This window comes from Microtus ochrogaster, chromosome 22, assembly GCF_000317375.1.
Source record: "Microtus ochrogaster isolate Prairie Vole_2 chromosome 22, MicOch1.0, whole genome shotgun sequence".
NCBI classification, from domain to species: Eukaryota; Metazoa; Chordata; class Mammalia; order Rodentia; family Cricetidae; genus Microtus; species Microtus ochrogaster.
In genome coordinates, this window is record NC_022023.1 from 25,392,049 (window position 1) to 25,412,848 (window position 20,800).

Genomic DNA, 20,800 nt, shown 5'->3' on the forward strand with positions numbered 1-20,800 from the left:
CAGGGGGGTGCCCGCGTCCTCCCAGTGGGATGGTTTGAACAAACCCCAACTTGAACCCAGGGCGCTGAGTCACAGCCCACGTTCACATCCTGTTCCCCTGCTTAGAAACACTTGGCACGTGGCCCTCTTGACGCTTGAGGAAAAAAAAATCGTGTTTGCTCATTCCTGGGTTAGTTCAGCACAGCAGGGTGACTCGGGTGTTCATAGGCCAAGCTGGGGAAGACTCCAAACATGATGTCACATGGTCATGGAGAAAGCTGGGCGTGGCAATGGATCATCACGTCAGTGGGTCACCATCAGCAATGGTACCTTGTTATTTGAAAGAGGGCCGTGCATTGGCGCCCACACACCTGTATGTATAAAGGTAAGTATCCACCTCCGGGAGCTCTGTGTGAGTTCCCAGAACAGAATGCAGTGCTTAGCACTGGGGGAAAGTAGTCCCATTTTTGCTGGTGACTTTCTGATGGAAACAACTCAGAAACACTTCGACACTCGGCAAGTTAGTAAGTCATTATTGAATTCAGCGGTGCTGTAGCAGAGGAGAGAAGGGATGGGGTACGGAGGGGAGGCGCCCCAGACCTCCTGCAGGGGCGGGAGTCTGTGCGGGAGTCACTTTGCAGCCCTAACTATCTGTGCCAGGCCTGCCATGGTAGGCACCATAAAAGGAGAAGAAGCACACTAAAAGATGTCCTTTTAAGAAGGGCAGAGATCCAAAGGCTGCCCAAGACCTTCCCCTGGCCTTCCATTCCCAAGACTCAGGAGAGAAAATGCCACGCAGTTCAAGCGTTAACTACAAACATGTCCAAAGGCAAAGCCTTGTTTCTGTCTAAAGCGAGTCTGTTTGAACAAAATATTCCCCTTTCCGTGAGAACACAAAACTAAGAGAGCAAACGAAAACAGCGCATTTTAAACACACAAGTTCTGTGGAAAATGTCAGAGCGAGGAACTAGGAAAGAAGGACGTGGCAGGATGGGAAACAACTCTATTATAACCAAAGGCATCTCCGAAGAGTTTAACTGGGCCTTTAAATATGCTGGAGTGTTGTTCGACACAGACGTGGATAAAGCTCGCCACCTGCTGTCAATGTTTGGTATTGCGATTTGGCAAGCACTCTTAGGTGGCGCCAGATTCTGGCAGAGGAAACCTCAGTGTTTTGTAGCAACAGTGCTCAACACTAAGAACTGACGCACTAGTCAGGTCTCAACAGATGCAGCCAATATCAGATCCGGGGCCTCACATTTGTATACCTCCTGCACGATGGGATAAAAAAGCGTCTCGTTCTGAGCAGGCAGAGACGCTGTGTGGGTTAGCCCTCTAGTCACCAACAAATGAGCTTTTTCCCTTCAGTTCTATGAATGGAACCAGTTTGCATATTTGGGGTCTGGTTTCTGTCACTCAATACTGTGTTTGTGAGAGCCATTCATGACGTTATGTAACAAGCGGCCTGACAATGCCTTTGTATACGAACAGATCCCAGCTCTTCAGCTTCCTTTTGAGGACATTTGGGCTGTTCTCAGTTCTTGGCTACTGAATAATGAGGCTGGGAACAGACTTGGATGTGTGTTTTGGTGAATAAACATGCAAAGATTTCTACAAAGTATATATTATGGGCGATACTGTTGGGTCAAAGAGTGTGAAGACGTTCAGATTTAGGAGATAATGGAACACAGTTTTCTAAGAGGCCTATCTAAAACAGCCAAACAGTTACGAGGGAGGGAGCATTTCTGAGTGCACCTCCTTGCCAACACTTGGCACTATTAATCTTTCCAAAGGTTTCGGCCTTTTCGCGGGATTACCTTACGACTTTAGCTCTCATTCCCCGATGACTGGTGAGACGGAACAGGCTCTGGGCGCCTGGTACTTCTCCATCTGTCTGCTCTTGACCCTGGAGAGTGATGTTTTGAATTTCTGCCTTGACTTCCACACAAACAGAACTATAATAAATTGTAAGCTGAATAAGCCCCGCCCTGCTATCCCTGCCCCACACACTCCTTGCTGCCTTTGGTCAGGGTTCTTCACCACAGCTATACAAACACTAAAGCAGAGATGAGAAGTGACCAAAGGATGGGAGACGAAGGAGAAGAGGTGCTGTGGGCTCTCCTCCCCTTCGGCAAAACCACCTTGGGATATGTGTAACAATGGCAAACCACAGGATGTAGACAGAATGTTGATCACACTTGGGGGCTTTAAATACAGTCATCCAAACACTAATGCATCAGTTTAAAAAACATTTAAGATGTTCTGGGAACAGCGGTTCACTCCCTTAAACCCAGTACTTGGAAGGCAAAAGCAAGGGAAATCTCTGAGTTCGAGGCTAGCCTGGTCTACCGAGCTAATTCTAGGGCTCCCAGGTCTACACAGAGAAATTTTCTGTCTCAAAATGTGTGTGTGTGTGTTAAGACGCACATTTGAATATCAGAAATTAATATAGTCCATGTTATACAGACTCATTAAATCATCAAAAACACACACACACACACAAAATAAAGAATGCAACTTCTTCCGTGCCATTGGGAACATTCTAAAAGCTGAGGGGGGAGTGGCTGACAAAAGAAAACACACTCAGAGGTGCTTCCAAGCAGACAAGCTTCTACCCATAATGCCACAGCTAGAAAGTCAGTTAACAGTGGGATAGCTCAGAAAATCAATCCATCTGCAGACTAAAACCCCTAATTTGGATAATCTCTGGATTATCCAAAGTGAAGTTTCTAAACTGAGATATGAAATCCTAAGAAGGTAAAGAGTGGTGACACCGTCTTGAAAATGTGAGGTAGAGGCTGGAGAGGTGCTTGGTAGTTTAACAGCAGGTACTGCACCTGCAGAGGACCCCAGTTTGGTTCCCAGCACCCACATCAGGTGGATCACAATCACCTTAACTACAGTGCCAGGGATCAGACTCCCTCTTCTGGCCTCCTCAGTCACTGCACTCATGTGTATATGTGACACATATACACATATAGTTTTTTATAATCTTAAAACATATGAGGTAGAGGGAAATTTTGGAAACTCTTTGATATTTGCATGGGAAATATTTTCTAAGCAAAATTCAAAGGCATAAAGCAAAAAGGGAAAAATGATTCACTATGACTCTGGTAAAATGAATAATTTCTATATTATGAAGAACACCATAGACAAAATAAAGGGCAATAGATATAAGAAAATACAGGCAACATAATTACATGTATAACATAAGAAAAATCTCAATTATTCGTATGAAAACACAGAATTTCAAAAGAAAAGTAAGATAGACCATAACAGGCTATTTGTGGATGGAGAATCTCAAATTCTCAGAGGTATACAGCGGTATTCAAACTCATTAATTCAATAAGAAAAGTAAATGGAATTTTAAAAATAATTGGGTAGCATGGTACATACTTCAGGGCACTGAGTTAGAAAGAGTTACAGTGCCAAATATTGTTGGGGGTTATAACAGATGGGACCCCGTCCACCCTGCAAGAGGCCAATAGCTGGGCATGGCAATGGGTCAGTGCCTAGTGAGCTCGCACTGCTGATATCCTGTAACCTAGGACTCCCATCCCAGGGGCAGAACCTCAGAAAGACATCATCAATATCAGCGAAGCTTCCTGGGATGAATGGTGAACGATGCTGGGGTGGGAGAGAGCACAGGGGAAGGAGAGGGAAGAAGGGGCAACAGGGATGGGCAGAGCTGGCAGGAAGAAAGTCGGGGGGACGAGGAGAGGATCTCTGCGACCACAGGGGGTGGTGGCAGGAGTATATTCCACATCGTGTTTGTCTTGGTTGGGGCTGTTCTGATATGACAGCGTTGCTCTCCTTTACTGGACAACGGCCTTGGGAGAAGCCTAAGAACCTTCAGTCAACAGACGTACGAGCTCTAAAGTGGAACTCACTGTGCGAACGACAGCTTGATCCGCGCTTGGATTTCTACCCACTCCTCCTTTATCATGTTCCCACGCTGCAGCATCTCCTTGGAAAGTCTTTCCGCTTTTAACAAGTTCTCCGCGGCCTCTTTAAATCTGAAATATGTTCAGGAAAAATCCCACTGGTTCCTAGATGCTGAAACCCCACCTCCTGCACTTTCTTTGCTCATACAATAGTGTTATCCCCGAATAGCAACTTTTTGTTTGAGAATTAACTATAAGAATTTCAGAAACGGTGCTTTCTGTTGGTGAGGATTAGAAGCAAAAGGATACTTTTGCAGGGCGAGCATGGCTTTCCCCGTGGTGTAGAAAAGCTCTATGGAACATTTGAAGACATCTGTATTGTCGTGATAGGGATTCTCCATGGAGCTGGCCAGGATTTCTTTGGCTTTTTCCGCATGCTGCTTTGCTTGTAGGGACATCCCTATGGACAGAGAAAAAAAGAACTGTCGGTTTCCCTTCAATCTCAGTGGTTCAGGAACATGATTCCCCATAGCCTGGGAATCTGGCAAGTGTTGTCTAGCTGCACACAGACTCAGATCTCGGAAGAAGGAACTAGTGCCTTGACTATAACAACCTCAGATCTGTTTCATGTCAAGTAGTCACGACGGAAAGCATTTCCCGAAATGGCCTTTTTAGAAATAAGCACAACAAGCTGGAACTGAGCAGCTTTGAGACATCAGATGTAAAATATAAATAATTATCAAAACACAAATGGAATGCAAGGACTGTGGCATTCTGGGTAGGAAGCGATCTATTCAGGAATTGTGATCCTGGCTGAGTGACAGCAATCTAAATGACATACTAAGTCTAAGTCTGAGTCTTCTGCTCATGCATTTGCAGTCATAATATTAAAGAGTTCTTTGAGCACTGCACAAATACGGGGGCTATAAATACTTATACATACAACCCCCAGAGGTCACGGACTACCGTGCTGTGAGCTCTTGCTCCCGGGAAGCCACAGACGAACATGAGACAGATGGTGAGTGTTATTACTGATTTCCCCGTGTGTTCTAGAGTTCTTGCAGGAGCTGATTAACCTGTGGGAGGGGTGAGACTGAGGGAGAGCAGCTCGGGAGTCTTCTGAGTACCCTCCCTACACACTCCCACCTTCTGCCTCCACACTGACACCTCCTCCGCTCATATTCATACATCTGCAGCCCCAGGTTCGGAATTACATTTAATCGGATCTCAGTTCTCTGCAAAAGCTGTCAAAATAAAAAGTTAATTCCATTCCTGTGTCTATGAAACAGAAACAATATACGTTCTAATGGAGAGAAGCAAGTCTATCTTCTTTGTGTAGGAACTCTTGCAGAATTCTGTCTCTTATCTTTTAAAGGCATAGCTTTAACCTGACTGTCAGGAATCCATCGGTGTCAACTGCCCATATGTCCTACCTACAGTGACGGACTAAGATTCCAGGAAGAGCCCCTTCCCTTAGAATTTGAACCTAATCTATTGGAGACAGCTCAGGCTCAGTTTCAAGATCATGGGCTCTGCAGTGAGACTGCCCAGCATAAATCCTCTGTTCCACCATCCACTATGAAACTGGCCTCAACTACCTTGATGGTGAAGAGACATAGTAGGAGCACCCCCACTCCACAGGTAGGTGTTAAGTCTGAATAGGTTTGACATGGCCATTAGCATGGTGGCTGGCCCTCCGTGAGACCTTGCTGAAGAGCGAGTACAGCTTTGACTTTAAACTGTGAGAGAAGGATCCGTGCAGAAGGGAGGGGGCTGCAGGAGGAAGCAGGATTTAAAATCCCAAAAGGCAGGACACTGGCACTGGCATGTGGTTCCGAGGTCTGAGCCTCCGATCAGCTGCTTTTTAACAATGTGCTTTTGCAGCAAGCTGTTCTGACTCGGATCCATTTTCTCTGCACCTAGAAAATCCTGAGGAGGTGTTAATGAGATGATCTCCAATGCCCCCTCTGGCTCTGGTGGCCCCTGACAAACAGGTAAGAATGGCCTATCTTGTGGTACCCTGGGAGGCTTGTGTCGCCAGCACCCTACCATTGTTCTGCGGCGGATGAATTGAGTGCAGACAGGTGCTGTGGGGCCCCTTGTGTAAGTCAGCATCAGCAGCGAGTAGAAGACCCCACATGCGAGTATCTGCATCCTACCTTCCTGCATCCATCCCCACCTTCTGTTTTCCTCTTATGATGCTCAACCCCTGCACACCCTAAGCTGGCCAAAACCAGCTTCTTTCCCAGGACACAGGAAAACCCAGAATCAGGTCTGACCTACCAGACTGTGCCTTCACTTCAGTATGTACTCCAGTGAAGTCTAAATGAGGGGGCCTCCAAAATCCTGGGGTGTTTTGGTGGGTAGTATAGTCTTTTTTCTTGGTCATGTTTAGCAAGGAAACCTAAAGTTGCTGGTAGTCTATGGGAAAAGCCTGGCTAAGATGGAGCTAATGCCAAGACAAACAGAGCCAAATGATATGAAAAGAAAAAGACTGAATGATGGCCATAGAGTTGGAACACCAGCTATGTCTGTCTAAAGCAAGTTTCACCTTAGCTTTTTGTTTGTAGACCAGGCTGGCCTCGTACACACAGAGATTCACCTGCTTCTGCCTCCTGAGTGCTAGGATTAAAGTGCTACCACCGCCCGATTTAACCTGAGCCTTTTAAGCTGTACAAGCTAATGTCGGCTTGGGTTAGCCTTTTATTTTTTGACTATTTACACTAAAGAGTGATACTTTCTCTCTCTTTCAGACCCTTGCCTCCCACCTCTCAAGAAAACTCAAGCCTCTACTCCATGTCTTGGCCTCTGTCCTGCCACCTTTTCATCCGAGAGGTTATCCTCCAAGAACTCTAATTCTAAGGCCACAAAAAACCCGTATCCCAATCTGCCTTTCTTCCTGCCAATACCTATATGTTATATACCTTACCGATTCTTCCTACAAGGGCTTTGCCGCTTAGTACTTGGCAAGGAGAACCACAAAAACCTGATCCCTCTGGAGTAACTCAATTTGGAGACAGGGAGAACAGAAAGCCTTCTGCTGATGAACTGAACCTCGCTAGCCGAGAGACACTCACCTTTCAGCTGGAGGTAGCCTTGAGCCAGATTAACAAACGCCTCTGCTAGTTTCCAATGTGAGCTGCCATAGCAAATTCTTGTCAGTGCCACACAGCGCACAAGCTCCTGGATGGCCTGTTTGTACTGTCAGGAAAAGAAACTGAGTTTACCACATAGACAGTTTAGAACATGAGAGCCATAAGGCCTACGTGTAAGTATATCCACTTAGTAAATATTTACTGTTTTCTATGTGCTAAGCATTTGGGATGTGTCAGCGAATCAAACATGATCTGTTTGGGGTGGTAGAGTGTTCATCTGATTGGATGAAGTAAACAACAATTCATTTAAGAAGTAAATACAGCAGAAGGAGAGGGAGCACGAGCAAGGAACTCAAGACCGCGAGGGGTACACCCACACACTGAGACAATGGGGATGTTCTATCGGGAACTCACCAAGGCCAGCTGGACTGGGTCTGAAAAAGCACCGGATAAAACCAGACTCGCTGAACATAGCAGACAACGAGGAATACTGAGAACTCAAGAACAATGGCAATGGGTTTTTGATCCTACTGCATGTTCTGGCTTTGGGGGAGCCCAGGCAGTTTGGATGCTCACCTTACTAGACCTGGATGGAGGTGGGCGGTCCTTGGACTTCCCACAGGTCAGGGAACCCGGATTGCTCTTCGAGCTGATGAGGGAGGAGGATTTGATTGGGGGAGGGGGGGGGAAATGGGAGGCAATGGAGGGGAGGAGGCAGAAATCCTTAATAAATAAATAAATTAAAAAAAACAAAAAGAAACCCAAAAATGGCAATTACATGTCTTAAGTATCTCCCTCAGCTCCCTTTGATGACTTAGTGAACCATGAGAGATGAAATAAATAAAAATTTTTCTTAATTACTTTAAAAAAAACAAAGTAAATACAACTTAATGGTGGCAAATATGGCGGGAGAAAGCAAAACTAGGTAGAACAGACATTTGATAGCCTCCTTGATGTTACAGCTGACATTTAGCAAACAGCTGCTGTAGGTCCAGCTGAAAGTGGGAGTGGTCGTCAAACAACACGTGTTAGCTCTCAACTTGAACCACCCCCCTTACACTCGTTGCCATAGAAACCGGACAGTGCACGCCCTAGAGAGGATTATAAAACGGGAGGAGACAGCTCTCAGACATAGTCTCATTCCGAGATTCCTGGAGGCAGGATTGCCATTTTCGGACTGAGGTTGGTTGGCTGGTTTGCTTTTGGGACCTTCAGGTTGAACCCCAATTTCTCTGAGTTTTTATGAATCGTGCTTCACTCCAAGGTCTCTTTTTGTTTTCTTTTTCTTTTTTTCAAGACAGGGTTTTCTATATAGCACTGGCTATTCTGGAACTCGCTCTGTACACCAGGCTGGCTTCTACCTGCCTCTGCCTACCAAGTGTTGGGATTAAAGGAGTGCATCACCACACCCAGCTTGTCTCCAGATTCTTATGTTGAAGTCCTAACTTCCTGTCTACCAGAATGCAGCTGCATTTGGAGATGAGGCGTTTTAGGGGGATTTTAATATGGAATTCCCTGGGGTTAGGGAGATGGCTCGGAAGTTAAAAGTGTTTTCTGCTCTTACACAGGACCTGAAGAATATGACCAAGCATTAGGCTAAGGCTAAGAGGCTCTGTGCAGAGACTACACAGGAAGGTTCTGACTTGCCAGCATTACTGATGGCTAATGATAATTGCTGATGTGACAAAATTCAAATTCACCAGAGTTTGGCCTGTGGGGCATTATCCTGACTGTGCTAATTGAGATGTGAAGACCTGCCTGTGGGAAACATAATACAGACGCAAAGGAAGACATAGTCTATGACACATTTGCAATATATGACTCAGAATATCAAGAGGAGCAAAGACAAAGACGACTAGTATTATGGGATAGTTTGATCACACTCTGACACTCCCAAGATGGCCAATAAAGTTTACTTTGAATCAGAGGGTGGAGCTACTAGCTGACCAGAATGAGCCATAGAGGTTTTGGAAGACCCAGGACATACAGAGAGACACAGGAAGAAGTAGGGAGGGTCTTAGAAAGATTTGTGATCCCTTTTGGATAGAGGAAGGAGAAAGGAGGTCACTGGTTGTTTCTCTGCCACTTCTCTGATCAATCAGATTTTAAACCCCATATCTGACTCCTGAGTTTTATTTAATAATAGGACAATAGAAGTAATTGCTTCAGGCTAGGAACCTGCAGCAGATTGAAGGCCGAAGAGATACTGAATCTATACTCAGTGCAAACTCATACCTATCCATGGATCTGCTTGTGTTTTGTTTTGTTTTTACAAATCAGGTAACATTATTACATAGGTATTAGTTTCCTATTTCAATCACTGTGCTGTGGTGATATGGGAGAATATTCTTATTCTTAAAGAAGAGAAATTATTTTATTTAATATGTAACATATAGCCATATATATTATATATAACATTCTTATATATTATAATAGTATCTATAATCTGTTCATAGCTGAGAAAATAATGATAGTAAAGAGAAAGAGTGAGCCAGAATAAAATGAAAGATCCAAGTGAGTACACTGGGCTGCGGCTCAGTGGCATAATAAACAGATGAATAAATGAGTAAGATAAACGCTGACAACTCATGAGTTCTGTTTTCAAAGATTTATTTATTCTATATAGTGTTCTGCCTACATGTACTCCTGCAGGCCAGAAGAGGGCACCAGATCTCACAGATGGCTATGAGCCACCATGTCATTGCTTGGAATTAAACTCAGGACTTCTGGAAGAGCAGCTGCTGCTCTTAACCTCTGAGCCATCTCTCCAGCCTGAGTCATAACTTTTCTGTCTGAATGTACTTTAAAAACTACATAGAAACAGATTTTTTAAAAAAAAAATAAGTTATACCAGGTTGACCCTGGTAAAATGTTAAGATCTTGTGGGGCGCTCAGCTTGTAACTTGCAAGGTCCTAGCGGAGCTGATTGCTTCTTTGACCACATGTCCATCATCTCAGCCCATGGCTTCCTCTCTTCACTTCAGACAGGGCACACGCAAGCCTGCCCTGGAGATGTTCCGTGTGTTGTTTCCTCTCCCTGCCCTTCCCGAGGGCTCCGTTCCCTCAGCTAGCTTCTTTCCTTCCTTAGTTCTCAGCTCACTGGCCCCAACCTTCCGAGGCCCTCCCTGATGTAAATGATGGACACCCTCTATTCCCACAGTGAACAGCTCTGGCGTATCTATAACTAGCATCCCTTAGCTCCAGCCTGTTCACTGCCACAGAATGAAGAAATGCTTGTGCCATTCTAGACACACGAGGGCAGTTCGTGCCCTTACACGTGCTAAAGGCCTTTGTGCATGAAGTATTAATTCTCTTGTAAAGCCTTGGTTGAGGAGCTGGCCCAGAGCTTACTTAACCCCAGTATTAACAGACAGCGGGTATGGAATAAAAATTAGGTGCACAGTGAACGAACAGGGCTCAGACAGATGGAGTCTAAGTCAGAATCCACACGCCCTCCACCTCGCTCGCGTCTCTGGTTCCTGTGCTCCCTCCTTAGTCAGCCCCTCTGATTCACATTTCTACATCTCCTTCAGAGGAACTCGGCACCTCTGCCTCACCTCCAATCCTTTGTCCTTCCTTTCCGAGACGGTCGCAAATATCCCCCAGCCTAGCACCCTCTTCTGCACCCTGCCAATGAACAGCTGTGGAGCGAACATTCTTCTGCTCATGGCCTTCTCCTGCCAACAGCCCTAAGTCCCTCCAGTGCCGTTAGAACTCTTTGAAGAGTGGGCGCCTTTCAGGGCCTGGATTCTATCCACAGAGCAGTTACTCCTCACTGTGTCACCAAAGCCTTTGTTCCAGCGTTCCCTTCTAGTCCCTCAAAGAGACTGCTCCCCCAGGTCTTTGGCACTTACCTGCTGTGGGACAATAATCTTATTCCCTGTAAAGATTTGTCAATTGTATTGCTTTAATGAAATGCTGATTGGCCAGTAGCCAGGCAGGAAGTATAGGCAAGGCGACCAGGCAGAAAGTATAGGCAGAATAACAAGAACAGGAGAATTCTGGGAAAAGGAAAGACAGTCTGCAGTCACCACCCAGACTCAGAGGAAGCAAGATGTGACTGCCTCACTGATAAAAGGTACCAAGCCACATGGCTAACACAGACAAGAATTATGGGTTAATGTAGGATGTTAGAGTTAATAAGAAGCCTGAGCTAATAGGCCAACCCTAATGTAGGTCTCTGTGTGTTTCTTTGGGACTGAACAGTTATGGGACCCAGCATGACAGAAACCTCTGTCAACACTTATCTCTCCACCACATTTGTCCCCAAGGTTCCTGTCCTCGTCCTCATCTGGAGGGCTCCTAACACTGTTTCTAGTGCAATTTCATCAGCTCCCATCCTAGGATCCAGGCTTTAGTTGCTGTTCTGACTTGTATGGCCATTGAATGAACTTGTTCCAGAGCTGATCACAGCGACTGCCCTTCTATCATCTCAGTCCAATCGTACACAAACCCCTCTGAAGCTAGGATCACATGGGAATGAGTGAGTGACTGAGGGGTGGATGGGAAGGAAGACACAGGGAACAAGAACCATAAGAGCATTTGAATGGGCTGCACATACGTAGATGTTTCATACAGTCTGTACTATAATCCACTGTAGGTCGGGTCTGGCATGTGCTAAAATTCAACATATTATTTAACTCTCTGTTACTGTGATCGAAATCCCCAACAGAAACAAGGAAGGAGGCTCCTGCTTCAGCTCAGGGTTTCTGAGGGCTCAGTCCATCGTGACCAGAAGGGTGCGGTAGCAAGGGTGGCTGCGTCACAGCAGTCAGGAAGCAAAGGGAAACGCTGGCCCTCAGCATAGTCCTTCCTTTCCCCTCTTTCATTTCACTAGAGCCTCAGTTCATGGGGATGTACATTAGCCACACAGTCAGCGTGATCTTTAACCTTCAGTTACTCCTTTCTGGAACCGCCTTCACAGGCACACTCACAGGCGTGTGCCTCCCCTCCAGTTATGGTGACAATGAAGACCCGTCATTGCGCCCCACACTCATGCTAGAAGGCAGGCTCTCTCTTGAAGGCTCTCTTGAATCTCACGCCTGAGGTTAGGAATGTAGTCCCATCACCCTGCTTCTCATGCTTGTGAAGAGGGCTCAGCTCTCAGAGAGCAGGCACGTGACCTCAAGGCTCCTTACCTCACCGTTGCTCAAGTGGGACTTTGCTTTCTCTTCGCACAGGTGGAGTTTCTCTCGAGGGGGCTGGAACAGCGCTGTCTGGAGCAGCTTGTTCGGGATCCTCTTCTTAGCAGTGTCGCTGACCGCAGCAATGACTTCGTCAAGGTGGTTGGACATGGGGACCTCCTGTGATTCTTGCATATTCTCATACACATTGTCCTCTAATTGCCAAATAAAAAAGAAAGGTGTCAGATGGCCATTTTCAGAGCCACATTTTAAAAAAAATCACATTGTTTTCTCTAGAACTCTAGGTCAACCTCTAGGAAAATACCAACACTATGCCTATGACTTCCTTAAAATTAAAAGCATTTTATCTCAAAAGGGCATGGTGGCTGGTGCAGAGTTCTTTTTAAAGTTTCAGTCTTATATCTGCTAAGTAAAATAGAGACATCCCAACAGAAATTACGTGAGTCCAAACGATTCATAATGAAGTTATACTGAAATGAGTACAAATGAATCGCTGAATTCCAACTGACCTTGAGGCAGAAAGTAAACGACTGTTGGTAGTCTTTAAATCTGGAGAAAATGGAGTCATTTATATATTTTTTGCCTAAAATAATAACAACAACAAAACAGAACAGAACAAAAAACAACAAACCCCATAGACAGACCATAAACAAAAATGAAATAAAAAAGCAGACAAAAATGTTACAAAACTCAAAAGGTTTAAAAGAGAGGACCCTGGCAATAAGACACTGATTTTCCCTTCTCTTCTCCAGGTCCCTCCCCCATGCACTCCTCCATTTCTAGTTGGAAAAGGGCATGCTTACATGCATATAGATAAAGCATGGCATGGCATGTCAAGTTGTAGTAAGATTAAGCACCTTGACTTTTATTAGGGCTGAGCAAGGTGATCCACTATGAGGAACAGGGTCCCAAAAGCTAGCAAAAGAGTCAGAGACAGCCCTGTTCCCACTATTAGATGTCCCACAAGAAGACCAAGCTACACAGAGGGCCTAGGTCGATCCCATGTAGGCTCCCTAGTTGTTGGTTCAGTCTCTGTGACCCCCTATGAGCCCAGGTTGATTCTGTGGGTTTTCTTGTGATGCTCTTGACAACCTGGCTTCTACAATCCTTCCCACTCTACAGCAAGATTCCCAGAGCTCAGTCTAATGTTTGGCTGTGGTCTCTGCATCTGTTTCCATCAGCTATGGAGTGAACCTCTCTGAAGACAATAGGGTGGAACCAGTCTATGAGTATAGCAGGGCATCATTAGGCATCACTACATTGACGTTTTTTTCTCCAGATGTGTTTGGTTCTATCCTAGATCACTGGGCGATCCAGGCTCTGGGTCCTGGTGTTCCAGGCAGTGTCAGAGGTGGGCTCACTCTCAAGGCAAGGGTCTCAGGCTGGACCAATCATTGGTTGGCCACTCCCACAATCTCTGAAGACACTGGTTTTTGAGAGATGAAAAAAATAAACAAGGTGTGTCGTGGTGGCACTCACTCGGGAGGCAGAGGCAGGCGGATCTCTGTGAGTTCACAGCCAGCCTGGTCTACAGTGTGAGTTCCAGGACAGTCAATGCTACACAGAGGAACCATCTTTAAAAAAAGAAAATAAAAGAAAAAAAAGAAAAGAAAAGAAACCAAGACTCCAATTACCTCAGTTTTTTCCTTTGAGTGTTTCCCGGACACAGGGCAAGGGGGAAGGAAGCAAGAAGTTACTAGTGGATTGAGCACTCAGGAGACCAAGGTGGTGAGAGCTGACAGGACAGTTTACTGTGAAGAGAATGCTGCACAGGGCGAGGGCCCTGAGTCATAGAGGAGTCCACTCAGATAGGGGAAGAAATGTCCATTGGTGCGTGAGAAAGATCCTTCTGTAATTTTAAAAAGAATGTGCCTAGTACCCATTCAGGTTGGCACGGTCTGTCCCCAGAAATTAAACAAGGAAATGAGATAAAATACTCAGAAAGGCATTTTTTCCTTAGTAGTAGAGAATAATTAACCCCAGATGGAATACTACTTAGAGCTACCTGATGAAGGAAAGATTAGGAAATAAAGGGTCATGATGAGAACATTCAACTAACATCGACCCAAAATTAGCATGGGTGTTAACAGAAAGACACCACAGTGCCATTCCATGGAGTGAAAGTCCATGGGGAAAAGTTTTTTCAAAAGACTCAAACTGAACTCAGAGAGGTGTAATGTGTGAGAGAAAGAATGTGTATGGTGTGTGTGTGTGTGTGTGTGTGATATCTGGTGTGTGTATAATGGAGCGATTACAAGGGAGCATGGGGAGCGTTTGCTGTGATGGTCATGTTCATATTCTGGGATTATGATGGTAGTTTATGGATGTACACATGTCAAAATTGATCCGATTTCCACTTTTGTGCCTGTTAATAAAATCATACATACAAAGCAGCCTTTCAGAGACCTCTCTCCACTCCTCTCATCCCTGCTGCGATTTGTCAAACTCCAGTTCTGTCAGTTACTTCAGACAGCATGTCGTCCATTTAGTTACCAACTCAGCAAACATTATTAGGTTCTGCTACGGGCCGTGTAGTGTACTAGTGTACAATGTGAGAAAAGGAGCCCAGGAAAGTAAAATCTAGCAGGTAAAAGACTGCAGAAGACTTCAGAAATGGGAACCACGGCTGCAGGGGCATTCAGCTAGCCTTGGATGCTCTGGGGGAGGTGACTACATGGCCAGCTGCCAGCAGCTGATGTGTGGTGTGAGGTGAACAGGACTGCGAACAGCGGCAGCACACCAGAGCCACGGATGTCACTGTGCCTTCCGCCCAGGACGGCTACTGACAGATGGGATGAAAAGAGCTGGCAAACAGAACCACAGGTTCCACAAAAGGAGGACCCTACAGTCAAATAAAGGAGTAGACGAACCAGGCATTTCCCTTAAGTTCTTTCTAAGCCTAGGGATGGCACAGCACCCACGACTTTCTCACAGACAGCGCTTTCCCATACTTTTGGCTATGAGAGCCTCCCCACCTTCCCCAGGAGGTGGAATCAGCACACAAACACTGTCTGAGGTGTCCCAAGGCCTCTCCCCCACCCCTGTTTTATAGACACGAAGTGGGAGGCTGGGTTTCTGGCTGAAAAGGCACTGATTTATTTATTTATTTATTTTATTTATTTTTTTTTAAGGCACTGATTTTGAAAACCGTGACCGACTTTATGAGATGGAACTGGTGAGCGGGAGGGTTTTGGTTTTTTTTTTTGGCAGGGGATGAAGGTGTGCCCCAGGCTATTAATTTCTAACTAGCAGACACGTCACCAAGCTCTGAGCAGAAGAGTGGCCACTGACTTTCAAGCTTCAGACATTCCGGTGCCATCCTGATGACTTCTACAAGCCAGTGAGTATTCAGTCCAGATCCACACTGGCTAACTTTTTCTTTAAACCCATCGCTTCTACGAAACCAAAATGCTGCTGGGCATGGTGGCACACCTTTAATCCCAGCACTCAGGAGACTCTGTGAGTTTGAGGCCAGCCTGGTCTACAAAGTGAGTTCCAGGACAGCCAGGGCTGTTACTCAGAGAAACCCTGTCTTGAGAAAACAAAACCAACCAACCAAACAAACAAACAAAAGCCCAAATTGCCCACTTCAGATCCACTCTCCCAAACAGTGAATGGTGGCAGGGCCAGGGCACCGGCTACGTCCCCACAGCAACATCAAATACAAATAGGAAGAGTTTTTAAAGGATGCCAGAGTCCCACCCAAGAACACGAGTGTAATTACTGCACACATTTGGGAATTCTAAATTGGAGTCTGTTTGTCTTTAGCTTATATTCAGAGTGGCATTTTCCATAAAAATTGATTTATAAGGGCCAACGTGCTAGCCTTGCAAACATGTTGATCTTAGTTTTGATTCCCCAGAAATCATGTTTGTTTGTTTGCTAAAAATCTAGCCTGGCAGTGGTGGCACAGGCCTTTAATCCCAGCACTCGGGAAGCGGAGGCAGGTGGATCTCTGTGAGTTTGAGGCCAGCCTGCTCTACAAAGCAAACCCTGTCTGGAAAAACCAAAGGGGGGAAAATCTAGGTTTTAGGGGTGTTTGTCTGCAATCCTATTGTGTGGGAGGCAGAGACAGGTGGCTTCCCAGGACTCAGTGAGAGCTAGCCTAGCTTAAACATCCAATCTCAGATCCCAGTGAGATCTCATCCCAAAACATTCAAGGTGGATGGCTCCTGAGGAAGGACACCTACGGTGCCTGACCTCCAGATACATGTACACTCATGCACAAACACACAAACAATAAAAGTAAAGAAATTTATAATGTTCTTATTTTAAAACTTCTCCCAAGCAAGTCTCAAATGTCTTCAGTATGTGGTCTAACAACCACCTCCTCATCTGAAGTTAAAGATAGTTACTGGATATAGCAATGTGATTATACAGCATTAAGCTAGTTATATGATGGCATTGGGAAGGAAAGTGAGAGCAACAGAAGCAAGATGTGTGTGTGTGTGTGTGTGTGTGTGTGTGTGCGCGCGCGCGTGTGTGTGGCCAGGAGGCATGCTGAATGCAATGTTTGCTGTAACCTGAGAGCTACTTGGATACATAACTTATGGGGAGATAGTGAAGACAGACCCCAAAATTTTAATACTGGACATTCTGGGCCTCTAGGATTAGTATTTAATCACTCTGAGCCAAACCCTGTGGCTGGCATATAAATAAAGCTTTATTGGAAAATGGCCACATTCCTTGACTCACATAATGTCTATGACTGCTTTTGCATGACAACAAGCTGGCTTATTTATTACCTCACCCTTCCTAGGAAAACACAATGGTGCCATGAACGGAAGCAGTAGGATAAAAACGGAGAAGCCAGCTTAATGACCAACTTTATTCAGCTGAACTGATTTGTGAAAGAAATTTATCACAAAATGTTCCACTTAGAAGTCAGAAACGGCACTGCTTCTGAGTGATTTGATTTAGTTTCTGGCACTAGGGATGGAACTTTCCTTTTACTAAAGGCATACTGTTTTCATTCCTACTTCAAATACCATTTGAGACTGGCTAGAAGTCAACTGAAACCCCTGGAGAAAGTGTGCTGAGTCCTTGATAGTCTAGAACAGAGACCTGGGAGCTGGAGAGACAGTTAGCCATCAAGAGCTTGCATTGCTAGTGCAGAGGACTTGAGGTCTGGTCCCAGAACCTACATCCATGTTCTCAGCCACCACTCACTCCAACTCCAGGGGATCCTGCGCCCTCTTCTGGCCTCAAAAGGCACCTGCACTCAGGCACACATACTTAGAAACATAATTTAAAACTCTTCAGGAAAAAAAAAATCAAAATAGAGATTTAGATGCATCATGAAAGATGTTGTCTTAGTGTTTCTCTTGCTGCAATGAAACACCATGACCAAAGTGCAAGTTGAGGAGGTCAGGGTTTATTGCCCTTACACTTCCCAATCATGGTCCATCATTGAAGGAAGTCATGACAGAAACTCAAACAGGGCAGGATATTGGGGGCAGGAGCTGATGCAGAGGCCATGGAGGGGTGCTTCTTACTGGCTTGCTCAGCCTACTTTCTTATAGAATCCAGGACCATCAGCCCAGGGATGGCATTACCCACCATGGGCTGGGCCCTCCCCTGTTGATCACTAATTGAGAAAATGACTTACAACAGGATCTCATGAAGGCCTTTCCTCAGCTGGGGCTACTTCCTCTCAGATGACTCTGGCTTATGTCAAGTTGACACGAAACCAGCCAGTCCAGATATCTCCTAAGAAAAGGGGAGCTTTTCTTTCCCTTGACAGCAACACGGAATCAAAGTGTTAAACAGAGATGGAAGTGCCCAGGGTCCCAGGGTGAGTAAGCTGCAGAACCTGTTGCACAGTTCCTGGCTGTCTCCTTCCTGGGTGGCTCCTAAAAATGTATTATCCAAACAGGGCCTAAGCTCCACTACAGTGACCCAGTACTATTTTGCATCTCAAGATGTTGGCTGGCGTTTAAAAAGTATCTTCTTGCCTTATGCTTTCTCATCTATCCAACCCATGTTGGCTAATGAGATGGCTGTTTCAGTAAGTGTCGTGGTCTGGATAAATAGCCTAGACTATCATTCAGATGCTGAAGTCCAGGAACTTGCATTGTCCCAACTACCTATAGGATTCTGGCAACATTAACAACTGATATTTCTGCAAAGCTTGATGCTTCCCATCTTTCTCACACATGGCTCTTACTACTACTGTGTAGTTTCAGTGGACACACAATGCTGTTCTCTATTTTATTATTCCTACTCCTATTTTATTAATGGGGAAAATGAAACTGAGGGAAGCTAAATTACTTGAATGACATCACAGGGCCAGAAACAGGACTCCAATCTTTTAATAATTTGGTCAAATTCTGCATCTTATTGGTTTGCACTCAATATTTGTTATTTTGGACCTAAGAACCTAATGTTAAACTTTGCCATAGGTTTCTTTTTGTTGTTGTTGTTTTCATGATAAAAAGTGGTTTGCTTCATGCTGCTTCTTAATACCACATCCAGAGAATAAAACAATACGTATGCATATACATACATGCACATACAAAATGTTCATATTTGTGTTAAAACTGAGCCATTGGGGCTGGAGAGATGGCTCAGAGGTTAAGAACACTGACTGCTCTTCCAAAGGTCCTGAGTTCAATTCCCAGCAACCACATGGTGGCTCACAGCCATCTATAATGAGATCTGGTGCCCTCTTCTGGCCTGCAGGTATACATGGAAGGAATGTTGTATACATAATAAATAAATAAGTCCTTAAAAAATCATATTGAGCCATTATTTCAATATTAGAAGGCTCTCAAACAAATAAAAACATGACCATATGACCATAGGACCCAGATACACAGCTCTGAGGAATGCATATATCCAAGGGACTTCTACTACTTGGACCTCTACTACAGAGATATCTGCACATCCATGTTTATTGCTGCTCCAGCCACAATAGCACGGATCATAAATGGGATCAGCCAGGATGGCTACCAAAAAAAAAAAAGAAAATAAATGGATAATAAAAATATAGTATCTGTACACAGTGGGATTTTATTCACTGACTAACAAAATTTAAACTATGAAACTTGTAGGAAAATGCATGGAACTGGAAAATACTATATCAACTCGGGTAACCCAGGCTAAGAAAGACAAGTATTCCATGTGCTCCCTGGATGTGGATCGTAGCTTTGGGACTGTGACATATCTATATCTAGGAGGAAGTAAGTGGGCAAAGCTAGGAAACTAGAAGTTGCCCAAGAGGTGGGGGCAGGTCATAGAATAAACGTGATATGGAAGTAGAAGCTGGGGGTGGGGAGGTGCCTGGTCGGGGAGGGAGATGGCTGTGAAAGGGAGAACCACTCAAACCGAAGCATGCGTGCAGATGATCTGAGCAAACATGTTCTTTAGTAAGCTAATCAAAACAAACACGCAAATAGGAATTTCACATAATGATCCAGATGTCTATGATTTCTGTCTTCTTGGAAAACTCAGAAGAACATCTATGAACATTAGGCCCAGGCAATAGTCAGCCAGGGCAAAAAGATCTCTCTGTCCCTGAAGGCCAGAGAACTCTCTAGCTCTCCAGGGACCACAGCTCGTACTTGGCTCCTGGGCATAGCAGGATAGTCTCCATTGTCATTGCTCCTGTGCTGTGGTTTCTCTTCTTGTGTAATAGAAGGTTCTGTGTGTGTCTCCCTCTTGAAGCAAGAGGGATATAGCAGGCACAGAGGGATGTGATTTTCCTGGCCAGGCCACTCCTTCCCAGGTTTCATCTAAGGCACGGTGGGCTATAGGACACTGCTTGTCACACATCCTCTGTGCCTTGCTATTACCTGTAGTTACGTATTCTAATCTCAGAGATGTTGAACTGCCGAAGTGTGTGTGTGCTTCTGGATGACAGGACTCAGGCTGTCTGGAATCAGTGGCCTCGCTTTAACCACATGTTTTCAGCGTTGTCTTGGGCCGTGTAGGGACACCGTTAGCTTAAAGAGCTCCTCTTCAGTTCACTTACTTTGAGGTACACGCTTATCAGCAGCCGCTTTTCCTTTCTTTGTAACAGCCATGGCTGGGGCTTAAACTTTCATTAGAAGTCAGCCCAGGCCCCATACACCTTCTCCCTGCCAGCCTTGGGCTCAGCTTCACAGGCCTTTCTCAGTCTGCCTCACAACTGCCAGACAGGCTTACCTAATCAATGGATGCTGTTCCTCCTTCCAGACCTGCCTAGTAGAGTGCCGAAACACAGGATAGGCCTCGGATCACAGTGATCAGAAGAGGCCTGCAGTGGACTCAATCGGCCAGTTCCAAGGGTGATGCTTAAAATATTTAATAACTGGAAGATCAGGGGATCTACTTATCTGCATAGGTGGCAACTATGCAAGAATAGGATTCTGAAGGTCCCTGATGTTCTAGCTGATAACCTTGCAGCGCTGGTTTGTGGGAAAGTGTAGGGGGCCTAAGTAAGGGAAGAGGGCAGGCACCCTCAGGGCGATGACTCTTAGGAAATAACCATCATGATGGTGTCAGAGTATATGAGCTAATCCTGACCCAGATAAACATAGGGCATTGGGAAACACCACAGAAAACACAACACACTGAGGCTAAGTAAAAAGTAAAACAGAAAATATGATTAAACCCACAATGACTCCAGAAACTAAAGTAATAATTTAAAATATTAATATAAACTTAAGTTCAGGCCCAGGTAGCTCCAGTGGTGAGTGAATTCTACCAAGCCATAAAA

The 20,800-nt window shown here is 45.2% G+C and overlaps 1 protein-coding gene across 1 annotated transcript in view; it reads right to left on the reverse strand.

The window, feature by feature from the left end:
- Ttc23 (tetratricopeptide repeat domain 23) overlaps window positions 1–20,228 on the reverse strand; it is a 65,117-nt gene extending 44,889 nt beyond the window's left edge. The window contains exons 1-5 of the mRNA XM_026784432.1: window positions 20,075–20,228; window positions 12,097–12,296; window positions 6,941–7,064; window positions 4,173–4,323; window positions 3,870–3,995 (exon numbers count right to left, since the gene is read on the reverse strand). Of these exons, the coding sequence (XP_026640233.1) occupies window positions 3,870–3,995; window positions 4,173–4,323; window positions 6,941–7,064; window positions 12,097–12,296; window positions 20,075–20,126 (653 nt within the window). The 5' untranslated portion in view covers window positions 20,127–20,228. The remainder of the gene's footprint in view (window positions 1–3,869; window positions 3,996–4,172; window positions 4,324–6,940; window positions 7,065–12,096; window positions 12,297–20,074) is intronic.
- Between the last annotated feature and the right edge of the window lie 572 nt (window positions 20,229–20,800).